This window comes from Neophocaena asiaeorientalis, unplaced genomic scaffold, assembly GCF_003031525.2.
Source record: "Neophocaena asiaeorientalis asiaeorientalis breed wild unplaced genomic scaffold, Neophocaena_asiaeorientalis_V1.1 scaffold75, whole genome shotgun sequence".
Lineage (NCBI taxonomy): Eukaryota > Metazoa > Chordata > Mammalia > Artiodactyla > Phocoenidae > Neophocaena > Neophocaena asiaeorientalis.
The window spans coordinates 162,961-187,814 of record NW_020172719.1 but is presented as its reverse complement, the minus strand read 5'-3'; the positions used below and the strand labels follow the sequence as shown (position 1 = coordinate 187,814).

The 24,854-nt window shown below is 39.9% G+C and overlaps 1 protein-coding gene across 5 annotated transcripts in view; it reads left to right on the top strand.

Annotated features, from left to right (window-relative positions):
• PPARG (peroxisome proliferator activated receptor gamma) overlaps positions 1-24,854 on the top strand; it is a 126,453-nt gene that overhangs the window by 60,924 nt on the left and 40,675 nt on the right. For all 5 annotated transcript variants that reach the window (XM_024740204.1, XM_024740203.1, XM_024740205.1 and 2 more), the window contains 2 exons: positions 17,580-17,807; positions 19,188-19,357. In XM_024740204.1, the coding sequence (XP_024595972.1) occupies positions 17,588-17,807; positions 19,188-19,357 (390 nt within the window). In that variant the 5' untranslated portion in view covers positions 17,580-17,587. The remainder of the gene's footprint in view (positions 1-17,579; positions 17,808-19,187; positions 19,358-24,854) is intronic.

Here is a 24,854-nt window from a genome sequence, read left to right as displayed (position 1 = left end):
GTCTCTGATTACTCCTTATTCGTAAATGTTTTTCTGTTAAAAATATGAGTTCCTTAAGGCCAAAGACCTGTGATTGTAAGCGTCTGTATTTTGTAGGTGACCACTAAATACTCCACCATTGCGAAAACAAACTTGAAAACAAATTGGGAATCTGGTCGTCGTTAGCTAATTGAGGCCAGCAGAGGTGAAACACTGCAGAGATTAGGTACTTGGCCTCAATACAGGAATTCATCTGTATCACAGGCAGAGGGGAATAGGGATGTTGCAAGGAGCTGAGTGCTGCTACTGAAGACCGAGTGGCTCGTTGAGTGTGAATGATCCAGATGTCCAGCCATATTGGTCCCATTCGTGAAGCTAAAAACTCCACTGTGTGTAGCCACTGTACCCAAAGGGGACTTCTATACGTTTTCCTGGGCTTCATTATCACTGTGACTCTCTTTATCTTATTTCCCTTTCTGTTTTCATCATGAGCTTTTCAAGGAACCCCAAGTAACCCCATGCTGGCTCTGCAACCATTTCCACTAGAGAAATTGGCGCGATTGAAGGGAAGCTCCGTAAACTTAAGCTGAATATGCCTCCCACTTTCAGTGCCAGACTCAGTCCTGTGTGAATTCTCTAATTTTAAATTGTTGCACCAGAGCATTGAAAGATGATGACACGCTTGTCCTTTGGAGCTGGTTGAGCAATGGAAGTGCGCCTTAGAGACATGACAAATGCTGCAATAGAGGATTCTTTGAAATGAGAGTCTCTCCTGAGAGAGGAGTGAGTGATTGATTGGCCGCCATTTCTATTGAGGGAGACAAACTGTGGCTGTGTGACTCCAGGCAGCTATGTACTTGGAAGCGTTTAGATAATTGACCCAAGTCTTTACCTTTCCAGAAGTTTGAGGGGACCCATGTAGTATCAGGGAACGTAACTCCTGAACTTGTCTTGGCCACATACTTTCTGTGTGAATTTAAGCAAGTCACTTATCCTCTCTACCCTCTGTTTGCACATATATTAACAGAAAACACAGGGCTATTGTGAGGATTAAATGACACAGTAGTTGCGAAAGCACACCGGACAGCCTGTATAGAGTTTATTGGCCTGGCCTTGTAGTATTAATCACTCGTGGATAGAATGGAAGACATATAATATCCTAAATGTGAAGCATTTTAAGGAACATGGTGGGGAAATCAGCAGGATTCCTTAGGAATCAAAGCAAGTGGCAGTTTTGAGTGAGAAGAGGCCTCTGCATGAGCTCCCGTGAATGTTTTGGTAAGGAAATGATCAGACGTAGAGAAAGCATCATGTCTGATGTTTTTAAACGGGGGAATTACCTCCCACTTTTATTAACATTTATCCATGAAAAGATTGAATATCCAAAAGTTAAGTCCTTCTTTGTGCCTAAATGAGAGCGATGATTATGTTTTCTTCTGACAATGAAAGTTGCCTTAGATCATAATGTTCTCCGTATGATGAATTGCTACCCGACTGCAATTATCCATATAAACTGTCAATTGCAGTGTAAAACAGGGGTCGTTAAGTGAAGAACAGTTTTTATACCTCTGATAGAGGTCGTCATAGATTATGACCCTTGTCAGCATTCTCACTTACACCTTGAATGAGATGAGCTGGAGGAAATTCTGAAATCATCAAAGCTCTTAGTAAGGTATGTATTCTTTGTGTCAGAGGAAATCTGACCACAGTAGATTTCTTAGTTATATTCAATCAACAGAACCGACACAAAGTGCCTATTATTTTAGCTTCCATTAGAAAGTTGTCCAGAAGATGCCTCGTGTCCACCTACCACTGTTGAGTATTTGTGAAGATATGTGGTAGAAAACGAATCAGACTCGTCTGAGTGGGAGTTAGTTTCTATAAAGCTCTACGAGATTCACGTTTTTGGTAGACAATTTTGCACCTGTAACTAATTTAGAGACACAGACATTGCACATGTATTTGATAGCAACTGCTATTCAACTTTTATAACCTGGGAATTAAGATCACGTGGCTGCTTGAGAACACAGTTTTTGAGACCCACGTAATTTTTTTTTTTTGAGTAAAAGGGATTGCCAACACAAGATTGAGGTTCCCACAAGTGGCAAATGGTTTGCATTAGGAAGATTTAAAACAGCCAACTGTCAATCACCTACATGTAAATTATGCCTCATTACCTCATGCCAGGATTTCTGTATGGCCTTCTAGCTGAGCTAAATGAGAAACTCTCAGCCAGCCAATCCAATCTGCCAGATAAGTGGTCCTAAAAGCCTGTCTTTCTTACCCGTTTTCTAATACGTGTTGAGCACCTGCAATATATACAAGGCACCAGTGTGAACACTGGCATTCAGAGCTCTTTGTATTCTGGTTCCACCTCATGTACCTTATTTCCCTCCACACCCCAGAGACTGGCCTGCCATGATCTTATTAGACTAACATCATTGTCCCAAGAACAAGCCACACTCACTCTTGCCTCCAAAACTAACATGTCCTGGAACGCCTCTCCTAATTCTTCCTCCTGTTCCAATTCTCTCTGTCCTTCAAGGTCAGGTTCAAGTAATGTCTGCCCTCTGAATACCTTACCGTTAATCGCTCTCCCTCTCCCCTGCAGGAATATGTGTCTTCTCCCCACTCCACTGCCAGCATCTGATACAGGCTACCCACTGTCCCTTGCCTGGAGGGCTATCCCAGTCTCTTGACAGGTTTTCCTGCCTCTGCCCCCAACAACCTAGTCTCAACCCAGCATCCAGAGGGATCACGTTAAAATGGAAGTCAGGTCTGTCCCTCTGCTCACAACCCTGCAGTGACTCCGCTTCTCCTGACACATAAGCCCTACACCCCACGCCGTCAGCGTCCCCCCCTCCCCGCTCTCCAGACACACTGACCTCCTTGCCGTTCCTCCCATGTTTCACACTTGCTCCTGCCTTAGTGCTTTCGCTCGAGTTCTTGCGTCTTCTGGGAACCCTCTTCCTCTGATATCTTGGCTGACTCTCAGCTGCTTCTAATCACTGCCCAGCTCTCACCTTCGAGTGAGAACTGCCTTGACCCCCTGTTGAATTATCTGTCCTCCCCACTGCCCTTCCGCTCCCCCCTGCTCTACATTTGCTTATTTCTAAGCAGTCCTCAACTTCTAGCCTGCCATATAATTTATTTGTTCATCGTTTTTATTGTTTATTTTATTTATTTTTTTAAAATTTATTTACTTATTTATTTTTGGCTGTGTTGGGTCTTCGTTGCTGCACGCGGGCTTTCTCTAGCTGCGGCGAGCGGGGGCTACTCTTCCGTTGCGGTGCTCAGACTTACTGCGCTGGCTTCTCCTGTTGCGGAGCACAGGCTGTAGGCGCAGGGGCTTCAGTAGTTGTGGCACGTGGGCTCAGTACTTGTGGCTCCCGGGCTCTAGAGTGCAGGCTCAGTAGTTGTGGTGCACGGGCTTAGTTGCTCCGCGGCAATCCTCTCGGACCAGGGCTCAAACCTGTGCCCCCTGCGCTGGCAGGCGGATTCTTAACCACCGTACCACCAGGGAAGCCCATATTTATCGTTTATTGTCCGTTTTATCTCACTAGCACATTAACGCCATGAGGACAGAGATCTTTGTCTAGTTTGCTCACCCACTGCTACATCCCAGCTGCCTAGAACATGCTCGGTGAATAGAGGGGCTCAGTAATACTTGTTAAATGAAAGAATAAAATCCTCTATCATTTTTGGTCTGTATCACAGTATTTAGGCCTTAATTGGAGACCGCCTGATACTGTTCTCTGTTTTATATATTATCTAAGCCAAATTATATAGTCACTGAGGATAAGATCCAAGTTTTATTCTCTCCTATATTCCACCAGTATCTAACACGTAATAGGTAACTAATAAGTTCTTGCTGACTTATTAAGACCATGCTGATCCCTTGCTGTACTTCTCCTGAGTTCAGGCACTGGAATCTGTTTAGTGTATAAAAACAAAAGTTTAGTGTACACTAAATAATATTCTAAAACTGATGTTAATATAAGCAACAGTATTCAGTATATGCTAAAAACCAGGTACAAATATAGTTTGAATTACCTGTTATTTAGAGTTATTTGCACCGTGGCCCTCCATTGGTTTGAATATCATTAGTTGAATATTAATTTGAATGTTATAAGTTTGTGAATTATCCAAATGCCTGGCTTCTTTTCAAGTCTGCCTACCTTTTGATACTTCAGTATTCGTTTGAACCTCAAGAGGCTTATTTGCTAGCAGAAGAGTACCTTACTTGGTTAAGTAACTAATATCCAATATATAAAGCACTTAGAGCAGTGTCTGGTATGTAATCAGTATTCAACAAATGTTAGTTGTGTCTTCTCACCTCTAAAACGGAAGTTACATTTTGGGATAATACAGATTTTCATTATCCATAGTATCAAAAGTTTTCTATTTCCATAGTTAATTAGGTCAGAGTTACTTCTTACTCTCTTCCAATCTTTTCCTTAGAATTTTTTTCAGAATATTTAGATATTATCTAAAAGATACTTATTATTAATCATAGTTCTAGAAGAAAGAAACCAAGGTTCAATTTCTTGTTTTGGCAAAGAGCCAGTGACAAAACTTAGAACAGAAGTTCTGATATCCTTCACATGTTCCAGACATATGAACACGATGGCTCCCCTTACTTTTTTGGAGAATGTAAAATATCCATTATTCTTTTTTTTTTTTTGCTTTGCATTAGCAATTAAATATTTTTAATGTAAGATAATTGGATATTATTTTACTATAGTCTTACACTTTACCTAAAACCCTGCCTTTAGTTTAGTTTTAAAAATTAAAAACCTATTGGTAATTGCCTGGCGTTCCAGTGGTTAGGACTCTGTGTTCTCCCTGCTGAGGGCCCAGGTTCAGTCCCTGATCGGGGAACTAAGATCCCACATGCCGCACTGCCAAAAAAAAAAATTAAAAACCTATTATGTAGACTGGGCAAGTTTGCTTAGTTGATTAAAGTATGATGCTAAAAAGATCCAAAGGTGTGAGTTTGACTTAATTATGGTCAGGTTCACATAGAAATATTTCCCATTTACGAAGAAATCTCTTTGCCGTTGATACAACACACCTCTAGCCAATTACAAGGTACAAACGACTGACTAGGAGAAACCAATCCAATTTTGCAAGTGTCTGTCCTATATGAAATCTAATCCTCTTTGGTGTTATATTCATTTTGTTATTATTGCTTAAATAAACTCGGGTCATAGAAGAGCCATGCTGGATGATGGAGACAAGTATCTTTTCCTTGGAATATCTTTATCAGTAATAATCCAAATCCCAATCACTCCACTGGGCCCTCATAATTCAAAACCCGTCTCTACCGAGTCGATATCCCCGATTATTTCAGAATGTGTGAGTCTCTGTCTCCTCGATGTTTTTAGAGCACTTATTTTCTCTGTACTTTCTTCTGTTATCAAACATCTTTCATCTTGGTAACTTTTCGAGCTCAAGAACTACATTATAATGTATTTCTTGTGGGGCCTGAAAAATACCTTGTACATAGTTTTAGGTCATTGGTTATCTTGATTTGAGGTGGTTTTGGTTTTGTATTACTGACTGAGCATGTACTGAGGTTAAGATGTTGAGAAAGAAAAATGCCTAAGAAAAGTAAAACAAGGAAAAGTTTTGGGAAGAGAAACACCATAGTAAAATATAATGACTCTTGTAAGAAACAAGGTTTATAAAATAGATTGTTGATACAGAGAAGAGTTAAATAGTTATCATAAAATTGGTAGTTTGGATTTAACCTGTTGGTTTATTTCACTTAAATGGAATGTCTCAAAAGACAACTCAACTGTTCCAAGCACATTAACTTCCCAAACACGGGACTCCTAATGTAGGCATTAGTTTTTGGAAAAAGATTTCCTGCATTGTTTAAAAAAAAAATACAGGGTACTCGTAAGACAGAATAGGCCAAGCATATCTAAAGCAAAAACATAACTTCTAATACTCATTCCTTAGGATGAAGTGTGCACCCTGTGAATTTTTACCTGCCTTGTTTACACTGATTCGAGAACCTTGGTTAAATATGTATCTAGCCTTTATTGTACACGGAAGCCAGTTTAAAAAATAGGTAGTTTACTAAGATTCATTTCAATACTGCTTTATAACTTCTGACTAGGAAAATTGTCAAATGAGTGCCCTGGAAATTCTACACCAATCCTTTGTAATACAAATGGAAGAGGTTTTGCTGGCTATGTAGTTGGTCTTAACGTTTCCTTCTATCAACCCCGACTTCCCGGACCCGTATGAAACATCTCTCTTATTTACCCTTTTTATTAGAGAAAATGTGTAAATCATTTCACAAATGAACATACTTGTGTAATTTGCACCCAGATAAAGAACAGAACAATACCAGCATTCCAGAAGCTCTCTGACTATTCTAATTTCTAACCCAAAGATTAGTTTTGCCTGTTTTTGAACTTTATGTAAGTAGAATCATACGTGGTTTACTCTTTTGTATCTGGATTCTTTTGCTCAGTACTTGTTTGTTAGATTAATCGTGTTATTGAGTGTAACTGCCCTTCATTCTCATTACTAGATGGTAGGTATTTCACTGTGCAAATATATCACAATATATCTTCCTACCCTACTGATGATGGGCGTTCAGGTGGCTTTCCGTATTGCAAACAGTACAACTGTGAGTGCTCTCGTATTGGTCTTTCAGTGAACAAGTATACACATTTTGTTAGATACATACTTGGGCTGTAGGACGTGTTCAGCCTTGAGTCACTACCAAACGGTTCTGAATGCGGCCGTACCAGTGTATACCTCCACCAGCAGTGTCTGAGTGTTTCATTCACTCCACATCTTTCCTGGTTCTTGGCATTTTCTGTCTTTTTCATTTTATCACTCTGGTGGGTAAGTGGTGGTATCATCTTGTAATTTTTGTTTCTAATTTTTATTTCCCTTTCTCTGATGACTGTAAAGTTAAGCACCTTTTAAAATATTTGTTGTCCATTTGGCTATCTTCTTTTGCAAAGTACCTGATCAAGTCTTTTGCCTATTTTTATATCAGGTACTTTGGATATGAGTTTTAAAGCGATCTTCATCAAATATGTGTATTGCAGATACCTTCTCCCACTCTGTTGCTTTTCTATTCACTTAATGAACAGTTTTTAATCCTAATAGAGTCCAGTGTATCACATTTTTCTTTTATGGGCAGTGCTTTTTATATCCTGTTGAATGAATCTTTGCCTACTCCAAGGTTGATAAGGCGTTGTCCTAGTTTTTCTTTTTTTTTTTTTCAGTACGCGGGCCTCTCACTGTTGTGGCCTCTCCCACTGCGGAGCACAGGCTCCGGATGCGCAGGCTCAGCGGCCATGGCTCACGGGCCCAGCCGCTCCGCGGCATGTGGGATCTTCCCGGACCAGGGCATGAACCCGTGTCCCCTGCATCAGCAGGCGGACTCTCAACCACTGCACCACCAGGGAAGCCCCTAGTTTTTCTTTTTAACGCTCTTTTGTTTAATATTTCACCCTGAGATCTGCAGTTCACGTGAAATTGATTTTTGTGTGTGGTATAAGGTGGGGTTGAACCTTTTCTTCCTCTGTGTGGATACCCAGTTTACCTACTCTGCTTGTTGAAAATATTATCCTTGCCCTACTACAGTGACACTTTTTCATAAACTAGGTGACCGTTTACACGTGGCATTGATTCTGGGCTTGCATTGGTCTATTTTTCTCTCTTTGCACCAACCAACATCTGGTCTTAATGACTGTAGCTTTATCATTGGTTCTGGTATCTGGTAGGATAAGTCCTCCAGCATTTTTCTTCTCTTCAAGATTGCCTCGGCTAGTCTTGGCCGTTTAAATTTCCACATAAATTTTAGGCTCAGCATGTCAGTTTCCAGGCAGAAACGCTAGGATTTTGATTGGAATTTATTCTGAATCTATAGATAAATGTGGAGGATTGACAGCTTTATAATACTGAGCCTTCCAGTCCATGAACATGACACATCCCTTCATTTATTTAGATACTTTTTCAATATACTTTTGAGTTTTCGGCGTAGAGATTGTACTCATATTTTGCTAGATTTTTTTCCCTAGGTATTTGATGGTTTTGATGCGATTGTAAACATCATTTCAAAATGTCATTTTCTGTTTGTTGCTGGCTTATAGAAATATAGTTGAGTTTTTAACATCAACCTTATATCCAGGAACTTTGCTAAATTCTCCTTTTAACTGTAATGGTTTTATTATTTTTTTTATACAATCATGGCATCTGTGAGTAATGTTAGTTTTATTTCTACTTTTCGAATTCTGTGTCTTGTTGTTGTTGGATTGGATAGGATCTCCAGTGTTGATGATAGCTAGTATCCTTATCTCATTCCTGACCTCAGAAGGAAAGCTTAGGTATTTCATTGTCAAGTATGATGGCTACTTTAGTTGTTTCGTCTTTTTTAAATAGCTGTTCTTTATCAGATTAATGAAGTTTCTCACCCTTCCTAATGAAGAGGTTTTTTGAACTCATGGATGAGTGTTGTATTGTATCAAATGTTTACTTGTAGAATATTTTTGGTAATGCTATAATGGCTCAGGAGGAGGACTTAGAATGAAAAGTGCTTACTAAGGATATTTTAATATCACATGGCAATATGTTTTAAGATAATATACAGTATTGCTAGTGGAAATCTGCACTTCATCCCATAACCACAAGTGATCTGGCTACATCTGTTTTGACACTTTTGTTCTCAGAGTTTGTATAGCTTAAGACCATTGTCTTCTCATTAAGAGTGCTTGGCACAGTAAATTGAAAACAAAAGAGTAAACAGAAGCGTAGTGTATCACTCACTTTGCCAGACTAAACAACTCTGAGTAAGGCCAGCTTTCCCCTCTAGCATGATTTCAGGCTATTAGAGATGCTTCAGTAGTAAAGTTTTCTTTAAAAACACCTACCCACTCTATCTCTTCCTGGTTGCAGGAGGTCCCTTACAGTGGTTGACGGGTGGACAAAGCAAGGAGAAACAGTCCTTTGGGAGATCTTTGGTGGTTCCCTCTCTTCTAAGTAGCTACAAACTTGTGGAGCATTCCTTGCATTTTTTTCCTTTCCATTCGGTCTCCTCTCTCCCATTTTCCTTCCCCTGCCACTGCAAAACCAAAACCAAATTGTGCAGAAGGAGCTGGCCAGGAGGAAACATTCCAGTTCCTTTTTTCTGACCTAAGTACCAGTCTTCGCTGGCTGCTGGTGTGTGCTAGGCAAGGCTAGAGTTTCAGCTAAACCAGAGTAACTAACTGTTCAACAGATTTAGCGTTAGTCCTGACTAGTTTTTAGTAAGTCTCCTTTTAGAAACATGTGAAGGTGGTTTTAGCAGAAGAACCAACCTTGAACTAGTTTGACCATGATGAGAAAGAGGACTTGAATCTCCAGCTAAGGTAGCGGAAGAAACGATCATTCTGGGTGAGGGCATGATCCTATCATCTTTCCTGTCCCCTGATACCTCAGGACTGGATTAAGCAAGCTATCTATACAAGATGTGGCCCATGCAAGAGAAAATGAATTTTTAGAAAGCATAAACTAGCATGGACTTCTCCAAAGCTGATCATATGTCCTTTGTTGGTCTGAATTTGGAAATTTGCTATGAGACCTTCTGGCTCTTTATAAAGAAATGTGCATATAAAGATACGTATTAGAATGCTTTCAACCTCTGCCAAGGCTATCGATGGGAGTATCACCAGGAGAGAAGCACTGGTTTTGGTTTGTAATATAGTCTTAAGTAGACAACACAATGAAAACATATTTTCTTATATTAAAGAAACAAATGACACACTAAGGAATCCACTAAAATTCCACACTAAGGAATTTTATCCTTTTCTTAATTCCTGTTGTCCAAAATAAGAGGTTCTCTGTTCAGAGAAACCATAACAGAATTCAAACCCCAGTTCCAATACCTATTAGTTGTATTGGGCAAATCACTTACCTCTTTCTATCTAATGTTTTCAGTCTATTGGGTAGTAATTATAATTGTTTACAACCCATAGGGCTATTTATATATGTAAGTTATATTACTATATGTACATTTCTAAATTATACTTACATTAACAAATTATAAATTACATGTGTAATGGGTCTAAGGTACAGTGCCTGTCATATGATAAGTGCCTAAAAATAATTAGCTACTATTAAACTATACTTCTGCTAATGGGGTCCAGAGTCTTTTTCTTCCTTTGCTAATTAAAACTCATCATACCAGTGAAGGAAAAGAAATGAATTGATAGAATTTATTTTTTAAATGCTTGAGTCACAAGGACAGTCATCTGTTGGTCAAGTATCAGAAATATTTTCTGATACTCCTTTATTTTACTTAAAACTACATTAAAATTCTCTCTACTTTTCCAGGTTATTGCATGATAAGTCCTTTTAAGAGGACTGGGAAACAGACAAGGAATATATTTACTCCCTCTGTTAGGTGAAATCATGGGAAAATACTGCAGTTTAAAGATATTTAACTTAATTTTTAGTTTCATCAAAGTAATATTTGTACACAGTTTTAGAAGTCAGATCGTACTACAAAGCTTTTAATGAAGAACTGCAGTCTTCAACCTACACCTGGTTCCCACTTCTCAGAGGCAATGATTTTTAACTTTTTAAAGCATGTCTCCTGGTCTTTACTGCTGTATGTTTAACATGCTTATACTGCGATTTGTTAAATTGTGTTGATTACCCACTGACTGCTGCAGAAGATAAGAATTTAGCCCTTTGCCATCACACTCCCTTTCTCAAAACCTACACTCCTCCTCTCCCGCAACCCACCCTCACAGTGTGGTTATTCGTAATTTTAGGTGAAATTAGTTGTCTGTGTTTACATCGCAGTAATTTTGGAAGTGCGCTTACAATTGAGCCGGACAGTATACTGCAGTTTTACTTTTTTGGGGGGGGTGCATCGGGTCTTCGTTGCAGCACACAGGCTTCTGTCTAGTTGTGGCGCGTGGGCTCCAGAGTACGTGGGCTCTGTAGCTTGTGGCTCACGGGCTCTCGTGTTGGGGTGCGGGCTTCGTTTGGGGGATCAAACTCGCGTCCCCTGCATTGGAAGGCAGATTCTTTACCACTGGACCAGCAGGGAAGGCCCTACAGTTTTACTTCTGACCCTGAATAGCTGTTTGTTTTTCTGGAGTTAATCATTCTTTTTTTTTTTTTAATTAGTAATTACTCACTTTTGTCGTTGTTCCTTTTCTCCATACCTTGCCACTAGTTCATTCTCAAACTCTCCCTCAGAGTGGGCATTTGCATGTCTCAGGCATTGCGGTTTCTCAGGGAATCTCATGAGGCCACCGGCATCCTCTGATCCATTTTCTCAACGAACAGGTTCTGCTCAGGATCTGTTGTCCTGGGTCTTCCTTCCACCTCTCTCCTGTACCTCAATCCTTTGCTTCCTGGATCCCATGTTTCCTTTTTGTTCTGGTGTAGAACTCTAGGGAAAAACACACGGGAGGCGACTTTTTTTTGAGGTCTCATATTTCTGAAAATGTCTTTATTCTCCTCTTACACTTGAGTGATGGTTTGGCTGAATATAAAATTCTAAGTTGGAAATAATTTTTTTCTTTGAAGTTTGAAAATACTGCTCTGTTGATTTTCTAGCTTCCGGCGCTGCTTTTGAGCAGTTCAGTGTCATTCTGATTCCTAACCCTTTTTAGGGGACTTTTTTTTTTTTTCCTGCCTGGAGGCTTTTAGGATAGTCTCTAAAAAGAGCATTCGTCTTTACAGTGATTCCTTTCTCTGTGGTGTAAGTTAGAAATCCTTTCTCTCGTTGTTTTAACCAACATAAATCCTTGCCCTTAGTCACTCTAAAGTTAAAGAAAACCTAAGGGATAACTTAATAAAACTTTTCAAGTACATGTGGTAAAGGTCAAGTACGCAGAGGATGATAACTGTATGTTTAGAAAATGAAAGAAAAATGTACAAACTCCAACAACATAGGTTAGACCATCATTTCACAAACTCTGTTCCATCAGATGGTAAACTCAAACGTTGTGTGCGATACCCTCCCCTCTCTTGTATTTTCTCGTGGATTATTAGCATATAATTCTAAGAAGTCCTGCAATAGACCCATTTAAACTGGCTTCACCTAGCATTTCCTGAGTTTATTTGCCCATCAGAATTTTTTTTCTTTTTAATTATTTTGAAAGGAACATCATTAACCTATGTATAACACAGTTGGGGAAATGCCAGATAAGACATAGACTTTCCTGGCTACAGAAGAGCAATTTAGTGTTGGAATGAGTAACCCAGAGAGGCTGTGGACTCTCCTTTTGCAGAGGCCTTTAAAACAGGACATCTGTTTTAGGCGTAATCCTCTTTGAACAATGGGACTTTGCTGCTGTTTCTTCCTTTTCCTGTCCCCTAGTGGTAGCGTTGGGGAGCTTTTAGCCTACCTTTTACATGATTCTAGTACTCTGGTTACTCTGGTGACAAAAGTTACCACGACTACCAATAATTACATTTATGGAGAACTTACTTTCTGGCCCTATGCTGGATGCTTTACATGTATTATTTAACTGAATCTTCACAGCAACTCTGTGAGGTCGGCAGTATGATTATTTACAGATGGGGATAATTAGGGGTAAAGAGATCACAAAATTGACAAGAAAGAGGTCAGGATTCAAACCCAGGGCTTCTAACTCGCTACTAGCTCTCCATCTTCAGTTGTTAATGTTCAGAACAGCAACCTGCAACGAACAAACAAACAAATAAAATACACACATCTGTATTTATTACGTAAAGACTTGGACAGATACGACGCTCACTTTATGAGACTGTTCCCTAAACCTTTTGATGAATTCGGAGTTTATTACTTTTGTTAGAAACAAATTCTACTACCAATTTCTTTATTCTAATTTGTCAACCAGTAAATGGCTCCTTGCATGAGACATTTTTCCTTCATAAATTTGATGTCATTCCTGTGTGTTAGTTAAGACCGAAAAGTCTGGATCTGTGAAAATTGGTATAGATTAAAAAGTCCCCTTTTCAACGTATTTACACATGGTAACGACTTCGTAATGCAGTGCGGAGGATGCTAGGGGTGAAAGACAGAGAACCTGGACTCTCGTGGACTCGGCCTCTTCCCCTGAGCTCCTGAGCACATCACTTTGCCTGGTTTTCTTCAACTGCCAGATGGGGAGCTTAGATTATCTCCAAAACGCCCTTTCTGCTCTGACATTTCAGAGTGATTTTTGTCTGTGGATATCGGCTCTTGTAACGGGAGAGGAATTAGGAAATTCACAGGTCAGTTCGCACTGCAAAGTGATTTGAATAGATCAATAAGGAGGAGCTGGATGAATAATATTTATGAGTACCATGACCTTGAACTGAAACAAATGAGAAGAGATTGAAAAAACTTGGTGATTAAGTGTCTTTCTAAGGTCACTTCCAACAGGGCTACTAAGTTTTAGACATGTAGGAAAGGCTCTTTCCTGCACCCACTCTTGTTCAGCTTAACATGTTTCTCCAATGAAGCTTCCATTTGAAAATTACCCTTCATAGTGCATCCCCAGCCCCCTGTACCTGGCACATCATAGGTGTTCAGCGAAGCTTCGTCGAAATTAATTGTTATTTAATATGGAACTAGAAGATGAAGAGATTTGTTTTTCTAATCAGTATTAAGTTTAGAAAGTCACGTGTGCAGGCTGTGGAGTTTTAGACCATCTGGGTTCATAACCTAGCTGGACTCCTTAGTAGCTGGGTGGTTTTAGGCAAGTTATTTCCATAACTGTGCCTCAGTTTCCTCTCCTTTAAGGGGATTTATAAGTGTACCTACCTCATGGGGCCATTGTGAGCATTCAGTGAGACAGTCCAAGCATTGTATTTGGTATAATACTTAGCAGAGATTTAGGGTTCTATTAATATTAGCTGATGTCTTTATTAAGGAGGTGCAGCATTTCCCTAGACATTCTAGTAGAAGTTTTTCTTTTCATTTCATAAGGGACAACATAGAACCCCAAAAGTAAACTGTATAGTTCTAGTGCTTGATTTTTATCATTTAACATCTTTTCTGACCCACTTCCATACTCCCGAATAATGATGCCTCTCAGATGAGAGAAGTTGCTGTGTTTTTGCATGATATGTCTTTTTGTTTGAACTACATTATACTTTGGCGTGTTGTGAAGTCTGCTCATTGAGTATCGTAGAGTTTAAAGCCAAGGTGAAGGTCTGAGGTAAATGGCACATGACTACGTCCTTCCCCACAGTGTCTGCCTCAAGACTCCTGCCTGCTTGAAACACACCAAAGGCTGTGAAATTAATGATGTGCCTGATGTAATGCACTTCTCTCACCCAGCTGGAAAGTTAAGACATTGTTACTTATCCCTGAGAAGGACTGTCGTCCATGCAAGCTTTTTGTTCATTTGTTCTTTCATGAGTAATTGCATGGAGTCACGAAAAACACCTACTCAACTTACAGCTTGGCAGAAACAGTAGCTTATGTTTTCTGGAGACAAAATTAGAAGCAGGCTCCCTGGACCCCATCTTTAAGTCAAAATAAAATGTCTAGGAAACCACTGTGCCTCCCAGTAACCACGGCCCCTGTGGAGTAATATTGTTTAGGTCAAGATGTCCCAGAGTAAGAGGACAAGGAGAAGGGAAAGAGGGGAAGGAAAGTGTGTACTGGGATAATTTGTTTTCATAGAGATGAAGAGGCAAATGGTTTTTCTTTCTTCCTTTGTCCTTTCTATGTAGAGAAAAAGTTTACAGTACCCTAATCTTCCTCCTGCAATTATCAGAAGAGAAAAACTGAGTATACGTTGTTGAGAGGAGGAGTTACAGCTTAAACTGTACTTTATTTATGATATTGAAGATTACATATTTTCTGGGGAGCTTAAGTCTTAGCAAAACTAAACCACTGAGAAAGTATCTTTATTTTTTCCATTTTCACAGAAAAATGAATACTTGTTCTTTCCTTCCCTATAAAATATGATCATTCAGTTGGCAAGCGTTTAGTAAACAACAACTATGCATAAGGTCTAAAAGGAAAACAGAATAATAAGACCCTGTCCTTTGCTCCAGAACTGGAAATCTAACAGCGGAGATACTTATCCAAATAATTATACCAGAGGGAAAGAGAGGTACTCAGTGCTGTGGGAACACGGAGAATGGAGAGTGTTTTTAAGTTGGAGAATTCGTGGAAGGTTTCATGGAGAGAGTAGCATTTGGACCAGTGTGGGATTCCCCACTACCGTGGGAAAGACAGACGGGAGTTTTGACGGGTGGTGCTGAGGGACAGGAGGAGGGTGAACAGCTTCAGGAAGCAGCATGAACAGACATGAGCGGACTAGACGGTGCAGAGTGTCTGCCCTGGGCACACCGTGGGATGCGCCCAGGCACAGCACTGATGAGAATGGGGGTGAGGTCTGGGATCCCGAGTGGAAAATGACACTGAAAAAGTAAGGCAGACTGTCAGGGAGGGCCTTGAATGCCACGCAGAGACTTTTCAATTTATGATGTAGGTCAGTGCTTCCCCTGCTTTTCCACCAAAAATTGCCCTTAGTAGAAGAGGACAACAAAGTCGGCGTTCTCGGGGGAGGAGGGGAGGGATGAATAGGTAGAGCACGGCGGGTGTTTAGAGCAGTGAAACCATCCTGTGTGCTACTGTGATGGTGGATGCTTGACATTACGCATTTGTCAAAACCATAGAATGAACAACACAGAGAATGGATTCTACTGTAAACTGTGCGTTTTAGTTCATCATAATGTATCACTGTTGGTTCATCAGTTTTGTCAACAAGCATACCACACTAATACGAGTGTTAATAATAGGGGAGATGCACGTTAATAATAGGGGAAACTGTGTGTTTCAGGGTTTGCGGGGGAGGGAGAAAGGGAAAAGGGTATATGAGAACTTTGTAGTTTCTGCTCAATTTTTTTTTTTTTTTGCGGTACGCGGGCCTCTCACCATTGTGGCCTGCTCCCGCTGCGGAGCACAGGCTCCGGACGCGCAGGCCCAGTGCCCATGGCCCACACGCCTAGCCGCTCCGTGGCATGTGGGATCTTCCCGGACCGGGGCACGAACGCGTGCCCCCTGAATCGGCAGACGGACGCCCAACCACTGCGCCACCAGGGAAGCCCTCTGCTCAATTTTTAAGTAAACCTAAAGTTGCTTTTTAAAATAGTCTATTCTTTTTTAAAAATAGCGTTCTTGGGCTTCCCTGGTGGCGCAGTGGTTGAGAGTCCGCCTGCTAATGCAGGGGACGTGGGTTCGTGCCCCGGTCCGGGAAGATCCCACATGCCGCGGAGTGGCCAGTGAGCCATGGCCGCTGAGCCTGCGCGTCCGGAGCCTGTGCTCCGTAACGGGAGAGGCCACGGCAGTGAGAGGCCCGCGTACCGCAAAAAAAAAAAAAGAAAATATAAAAATAGCGTTCTTTTAGCCATGAAATGTACTACAAGTATAAAGTTTTTTTAGGAGTTTCATAGTATATCTTTAAAATCACGTGAATTTTTTGCTCTGTTTATTTACACATAAATAACTATTTTCTCATTAAAATTTTCCCTGAAACTTTTCAATAAAAGACATGATCCCTAGGGATATGATTCCTGTGTTGAGAAGCCTGACATTGGTTGGCAGGCAGTCACTGAAGTCATATGTTAAAAGTGAAACAAAAATAAACCAGTAAAATGATGAGCAGACAATTTTTCTTGCAACCCAGACGTTTTTTGCATCCTTATTTTCATTTCCCAGTATTCATGCAGAAGCATATACACTAACTTTAACTCAGTCAACCTTTACTTTGTCTACAGAAGAACTTTGCAATAGGCATGATGAGAAATAGTTGATGAACCTACTTTTGTGGATATTGCAGTTGAGACAAGAGAGGTGTATTTTGATAGGAAAGTAATATATACTAAGAAAAATGGATAATGAAATAGAAAATAAGCATGCTGAGGAGATGGGCAAAGTAAATGGAGTGACGTGGGTCAGGTAGGTTTAGATGAAATTTGTTCAATGGCTGCCCCTGTCATTAGGAGCACACACTTTTTTCTGGATGTCATTGAGACCCCGTATGACCTTTAAGCTATCACCAGTGTAGTGTTTGTACTGTAACACAGATAACTTCAAGTTGTTTGGGTACTTATTCATGTAGATATTCAGACGTGTGAACCAAACCGTGCCTGATGCGTCCTCTTGGAACCACTGAAGCACATTCACAGCCCTAGCCTCCTTATTTGTGTTTTCAAGGCGCTTTGTTTTTCTTATGAAGACCACAGCTGGAATCTTTAACCTCTTGCAAGAGTCAGCCTTTGAGAGCTACATTCTTTAGCTCTCTGCTAGCTGGGAAAAAACACGAGGCCCATTCCCAGATACCCTTAGGAAAGCCATCCTGCTCTGAAGAGAGCAGGGCTGTTTCTAGGACATTGATGTGGGTATGCTGTACACGTGACACTATTAGAGGGTCCTCAACTGTGACGTCCAGGTAAGGGGTGACTTCCCTCCATTAGTTCAACAGCCTGGACGGCACTAAGAAGGCGGCTGTGTTCCCTGCTCTCCTCATGATCACCTAGGTGACATCACTTGACCCAAGACTCTTTCTGTTCCCTTTCTGTGGATCTTTACAGGATGGCACTGTCCTCCAGGACTAACGTCATACCTATTCTTTTCTCCATTTCAGAAATTACCATGGTGGACACAGAGATGCCGTTTTGGCCCACCAACTTTGGGATCAGCTCCGTGGATCTTTCTGTGATGGACGACCACTCCCACTCCTTTGACATCAAGCCCTTCACCACCGTTGATTTCTCCAGCATTTCCGCTCCACACTATGAAGACATTCCGTTCCCAAGAGCTGACCCAATGGTTGCGGATTATAAGTATGACCTGAAACTCCAAGAGTACCAAAGTATGCGGTTTATTTCACTTTTCAGACTGCTGAGACTAGAATTGGATTAATATCTCACTCACACTGGGGTAAATGCTCCAGAGACTAAAGCCTATAGTGAAGCCATTTACCGTTCATTTATTCACCCATTGATCCGTGAAATAGTGGGCATTTATAATTGACCAAAAAGGAAGGTAGTGTGTGAACACGTCATCATCTTTCTCCGCCCCCACCCCCACCCTTCCTGCCTGCTTCCCTTCTCTCTTTCTTTTTTTCTTCCCTTCTCAGGGACATTTTCCAGCCTGATTACCTTGCCAGGTGCATCTCAGGCTAAGAGTCCATCCCCCCCACACTTTGAATTCTTTTTTCCACTTGTAAGTAGATAAGGAACATTTTGTCACTTTTTATAACTTATCTCTAAATCACTGTTGCATCTTTACTAATTCTGCAGTTTGAACAGCTTCCAGTGAAACCTATTTTTCAGCACAAATTTAAATGTTGACGTTGTAGGCTATTGATAAATCTCCATGCCATTAACGCAATTCACATCAAGCCATCAGACTCGAGAAAAACTAAAGCTGCACTTTTCAAGGTTAAATTTCTATGATGCTCTTTCCTTGATTTTTATCTCTTTGCTGATATGCTGTTTTTCCAGAGCCACCACCATGTAACTGCAGCCATTACTTGACAATAAGTAAGAACTTCCTGTAGTTCTAGTTTTCTTTTTTTAAGATAAATGATAGACTTGGTTATATTTATATGTGTGGCTTTCAGTTGGAGCCTGATATGAAAATTTAACAGGCCTGATCCTGACCAACGGAAAGATAGTGCTTGCTTTCCATAGGGCCTCTCTCTATCAGAGATCATTTTACAAACCATCTTTTCTGACTCAACATTGACGGGAACCTGCTCTCTTATTTTTCATGTACCTTCAAACTGGGCTTACCATACCTTTTCATGGCAATGTTCCTTCTGTTTCCTTTACAAGAGTGGTTTTAAAACACTTCTAAAATGCAACACTTAAATTAAAATGTATAATTTAATATTGTCACGAGTGCCAAATACAGCACATTATGTAGCAAAGTAACCTTAATGATCTCAAATACCATATGTTGCCTGTTAGAGCTTTAGTATTACGAGGTATTGGACGGTCATAGAACCACAAAGTTAAAAGTTAACCACAAAGTTAACCCCATTTTTTTTCACAGGTGGGGCTAGAGGTGTTGCGACTTGCCTGTGATTACAAAGCCTACTTTTTCCTGTGTATTTTTCACGTTCCATAGTGCATCTAACTTAAATAATAAAATAATGGCACCAAGGTGTACTATAGTGACTTCCCTGTTGCTTGTCGAGCATTGTTTTTCACATGATAATTACCTGCTCATGTTTTTCTATACACAGGTGCAATCAAAGTGGAGCCTGCATCCCCACCTTACTATTCTGAAAAGACTCAGCTGTACAATAAGCCTCACGAAGAGCCTTCCAACTCCCTCATGGCAATTGAATGCCGTGTCTGTGGGGATAAAGCTTCAGGGTTCCACTATGGAGTTCATGCTTGTGAAGGATGCAAGGTAAAAAAAACCATTTTTTCTTTTTTGAAATAATTTGCTGAAAATGTACCTATTATTTCATTTCCTGTTGCAAACAGATGGCAAAGAACTGAGATAACATTGTCAAGCTTTTACATATTTTTGGCAAAACCCATTCTTCAAATGGTATAATGCTTGAAAACCTAAGAAAATTGTTCAAAGCAAGGCTACTTTGCCTCACTTCCCCTTTTCCAAATTGGTCCTGTGCAGCACCATCTAATTTGAACCTTGCATTTTGCAGATTTAAAAAAAAAAAAAAAAAGTCACTTGTTCAAGGTATCATGGAAAGACAGTGATGAGCTGACCCAGACTGGTACCCGGATTTCCTGAATATTCTATATTGTTTTGCGCTATACCATGGAATATTCTGTATATGTAGGACCCGATAGATAGATATATAGATAGGTAGGTAGGTAGGTAGGTAGATAGATAGATAGATAGATAGATAATCTTCATTTGAGCCTTAGAACGGTCCTATAAAGACAAGCTTATGTATGGCCACTTTACAGGTGTAGAAATCATGAATCAGTGAGACTTGCCCATGGTCATCCATCAGTAAGTGGCAGAGCCAGGACCAGAACATATATCTTATGACTCCTAAACCAGTACTCTGTGCTTTCTTGTTCCAGCATCAGTTTGAGCTATGTGTTAGGAGCAGGCAAAGCGATGTAACTGTTTTGGAAAGGAGGTACTCTTTCTCCTCATCTCTTTTCTTTGTGAAAAAGGGTATTTTGGAAAGTTCATTTAGTAATATTCTGCCCAATTATTAAGAAAATGTTAATCTACTCATATTTTATTTTATTTTTATTTTTTTAATTTAATTAATTAATTTGGCTGCGTTGTGTCTTCGTTGCTGTGCGCGGGCTTTCTTTAGTCGTGGTGAGTGGGGGCTGCTTTTCGTTGCATTGCGTGGGCTTCTCACTGCGGTGGCTTCTCTTGTTGCGGAGCACAGGGCTCTAGGGGCGCAGACTTCAGTAGTTGTGGCACGCAAACTCAGTAATTGTGGCTCATGGGCTCTAGAGCGCAGGCTCCGTCGTTGTGGCGCACGGGCTTAGCTGCTCCACGGCATGTGGGATCTTCCCGGACCAGGGCTCGAACCTGTGTCCTCTGCATTGGCAGGCGGATTCTTAACCACTGCGCCACCAGGGAAGTCCCTCTACTCATATTTTAAAATGTAGTTCGTATTTTTAAAGAATTAATTCTAATAGGCTCAATGAATAAAATAGTAATCGAATAGTACTTATTATATACTCCAGGGCTCAGAATAAATTGTTCATAAATACTTACCTTATAAAATAACGCTGCTTATAAAAGGTAAGATCAGATTCAATCGTCAGTTGGGCTTTTTTGTTCAGAATAAAGATATATGACAGCAGTTAGGTAGGTGTTAGAATATCTGGGTTCCTAACTGGACCATGGGCCAAAAAAGGAAGTTAATATTTATTGAATTTCTACTATGTGCCAGATATTGTGCAAGATGCTTTTGCATATTATCATTTTTAAACCATATTCTGTCTAAGTTTTCAGTTCTATAAAATGATGGTGTTGAATTAGATGATCTCTAAAACCTCTTCAGTCCAATAGTTTCTTACTCCAAAGGCAATTTAATAAAGTGAAAGAGACAAGCTAGTGGTCACCTGGCCACTTGCCCAAGGTCCCTAACCAATCACATGAGCACTTCAGCCTTCAGACACCTCATGTGTAAAACAGCTTGGTTAGATTAGCTCCCCAAGGGCTTCTTATTCATCTCTAAGTTCTAAAATTCCAAAATGACTCCTTGAAATACTACTGGCAAGAGATGGCTTTCGTTTAAAACATGAAAACCCATTCATTCTGTGATTGAAACCAAACTACAATATCTGTGATCTTATATGAAATCATTATCTTCCCAAGGAGTAGTGATAACATGTCATTTGAGTTAGATTTATATAATTTTGAGGAAATAGTGGCTAAATTCTGAGAAATACCCAAAGAAATCATTTACTTTTGGTCATCTTGGTAATTTATGCTGATAAATAAATAAAAGTATGGTTGGCTAAGTTTCCACAGTAAATTATTATTTTTATGGGCTGGTAAAACACTTAGAAAACTAGAGGGCTTAAGCAAATAGTTTCACTGTGATTCTGTTCATCAGATATTTGTAGAGAGGTTTTTTTTTTCTTTCCGAAATTTTTTTTTTTAATTTTATTTTTTTATACAGTAGGTTCTTATTAGTCATCAGTTTTATACACATCAGTGTGTACATGTCAATCCCAATCGCCCAATTCATCACACCAACAACAACCACCCCCGGGGCTTCCCCCCTTAATGTCCATACGTTTGTTCTCTACATCTGTGTCTCAACTTCTGCCCTGCAAACCGGTTCATCTGTACCATTTTTCTAGGTTCCACCTACATGCGTTAATATATGATACTTGTTTTTCTCTTTCTGACTTACTTCACTCTGTATGACAGTCTCTAGATCCATCCACGTCTCAACAAATGACCCAATTTCGTTCCTTTTTATGGCTGAGTAATATTCCACTGTATATATGTACCACATCTACTTTATCCATTCATCTGTCGATGGGCATTTAGGTTGCTTCCATGACCTGGCTGTTGTAAATAGTGCTGCAGTGAACATTGGGGTGCATGTGTCTTTTTGAATTATGGTTTTCTCTGGGTATATGCCCAGTAGTGGAATTGCTGGATCATATGGCAATTCTATTTGTAGATTTTTAAGGAACCTCCATACTGTTCTCCATAGTGGCTGTATCAATTGACATTCCCACCAACAGTGCAAGAGGGTTCCCTTTTCTCCACACCCTCTCCAGCATTTGTTGTTTGTAGATTTTCTGATGATGCCCATTCTAACTGGTGTGAGGTGATACCTCATTGTAGTTTTGATTTGCATTTCTCTAATAATTAGTGATGTTGAGAAGCTTTTCATGTTCTTCTTGGCCATCTGTATGTCTTCTTTGGAGAAATGTCTATTTAGGTCTTCTGCCCATTTTTGGATTGGGTTGTTTGTTTCTTTAATATTGAGCTGCATGAACTGTTTATATATTGGGGAGATTAATCCTTTGTCTGTTGATTTGTTTGCAAATATTTTCTCCCATTCTGAGGGTTGTCTTTTCGTCTTGTTTATGGTTTCCTTTGCTGTGCAAAAGCTTTTAAGTTTCATTAGGTCCCATTTGTTTATTTTTGGTTTTATTTCCATTACTCTATGAGGTGGATCAAAAAAGATCTTGCTGTGATTTATGTCAAAGAGTGTTCTTCCTATGTTTTCCTCTAAGAGTTGTATAGTGTCTGGTCTTACATTTAGGTCTTGAATTCATTTTGAGGTTCTTTTTGTGTATGGTGTTAGGGAGTGTTCTGATTTCATTCTTTTACGTGTAGCTTATTGAAGAGACTGTCTTATTGAAGCACCCCTTATTGAAGAGACTGTCTTTTCTCCATTGTTTATCCTTGCCTCCTTTGTCATAGATTAATTGACCATAGGTGCGTGGGTTTATCTCTGGGCTATCTTGTTGCATTGATTTATGTTTCTGTTTTTGTGCCAGTACCATATTGTCTTGATTACTGTAGCATTGTAGTATAGTCTGAAGTCAGGGAGTCTGATTCTTCCAGCTGTGTTTTTTATCCCTCAAGACTGCTATGGCTATTCAGGGTCTTTTGAGTCTCCATACAAATTTTAAGATTTTTTGTTCTAGTTCTGTAAAAAATGCCATTGGTAATTTGATAGGGAATGCATTGAATCTGTAGATTGCTTTGGGTAGTATAGTCATTTTCACAATATTGATCCTTCCAATCCAAGAACATGGTATATCTCTCCATCTCTTGGTACCATCTTTAATTTCTTTCATTAGTGTCTTATAGTTTTCTGCATACAGGTTTTTTGTCTCCCTAGGTAAGTTTATTCCTAGGTATTTTATTCTTTTTGTTGCAGTCGTATAAGGGAGTGTTTCCTTAATTTCTCTTTCATATTTTTCATCATTAGTGTATAGGAATGCAAGAGATTTCGGTGTATTAATTTTGTATCCTGCAACTTTACCAAATTCATTGATTAGCTCTAGTAGTTTTCTGGTGGCATTTTTAGGGTTCTCTATGTATAGTATTTTATATCTTCTTCTTGGATTGATCCCTTGGTCATTATGTAGTGTCCTTCCTTGTCTCTTGTAACATTCTTTATTTTCAAGTCTATTTTATCTGATATCAGAGTATTTCTGCTCCAGCTTTCTTTTGATTTACATTTGCATGGAATACGTTTGCCTCCATTCTTTTTCTGAGGTCCTGGATCATCTTCACTATCATTATTCTGAATTCTTTTTCTGGAAGGTTGCCTATCTCCACTTCACTTAGTTGTTTTTCTGAGGTTTTATCTTGTTCCTTCATCTGGTACATAGTCCTCTGCCTTTTCATCTTGTCTTATCTTTCTATGAATGTGGTTTTTGTTCCACAGGCTGCAGGATTGTAGTTCTTCTTGCTTCTGCCTGTAGAGAGTTTTAACATTTCTGAGAACAGCTAAAAACTGAAAGACAAATATTGTAAGTAGCTAAGTTCTGAGGGCATAAAATCTTAGAAGATAAAAGAAAGCAAAGAAGAAAAGTAGCAAAAAGAAAATAGGGAGGAGAAAACCCAAGTGCCCCCGAGTTACAAACAGAAATGTTCTAAGGCAGAAATGGAGAATGAACACTTAAGACCTGATGAATCTAGGGGAGTCCTTCACGTACCAGATATAAACAAATAAAGTAAAGCAGTAGAAAAAAGTTAACAGTATAGTATAGTAACCTGCAGTAACTTGGAAACCATTCAAAATATGGATTACAGACTTCCTAGACTAAAATGCAAGGAAGGTTATGCTATCCTTGGAAGGGAAAATAGACATCTGGTCATTTTAAAGATAAGAACAAGAAAAACGTTAGAGGAATAATGTAATTTGGCTTCTCCAAATATAAGTCATCAGTTCTCAAATTGTGATCTGGGAATGGGGTCCTTAAGAATCTTTCGAGACACCCATGAGGCTGACGCTATTTTCATAATAATAATAAGTTGTTATTTACCTTTTTCATTCTCATTCTCTCAGGAGTGTAAGTGGAGTGTTCCAGAAACTACATGACATGGAATGTTACCATAGTTCTGATGCCTGATGGAATGTGGCCTGTGTGTTCTTGTACATAGTAATTTCTCAGGTTTTATTTCTAGTCTGATCAATGCTAATAGCTATAGCCCACCTAAACAAAAGCTCTTTGGAAACCTCAACAATTTGTACAAGAGTAAAGGAGTGTGGGCTTTCCTGGTGGCGCAGTGGTTGAGAGTCCGCCTGCCGATGCAGGGGACGCGGGTTCGTGCCCCGGTCCAGGAGGATCCCACATGCTGCGGAGCGGCTGGGCCCATGAGCCATGGCTGCTGAGCCTGCACTTCCGGAGCCTGTGCTCCGCAACGGGAGAGGGCACAGCAGTGAGAGGCCCGCGTACCGCAAAAAAAAAAAAAAAATAGA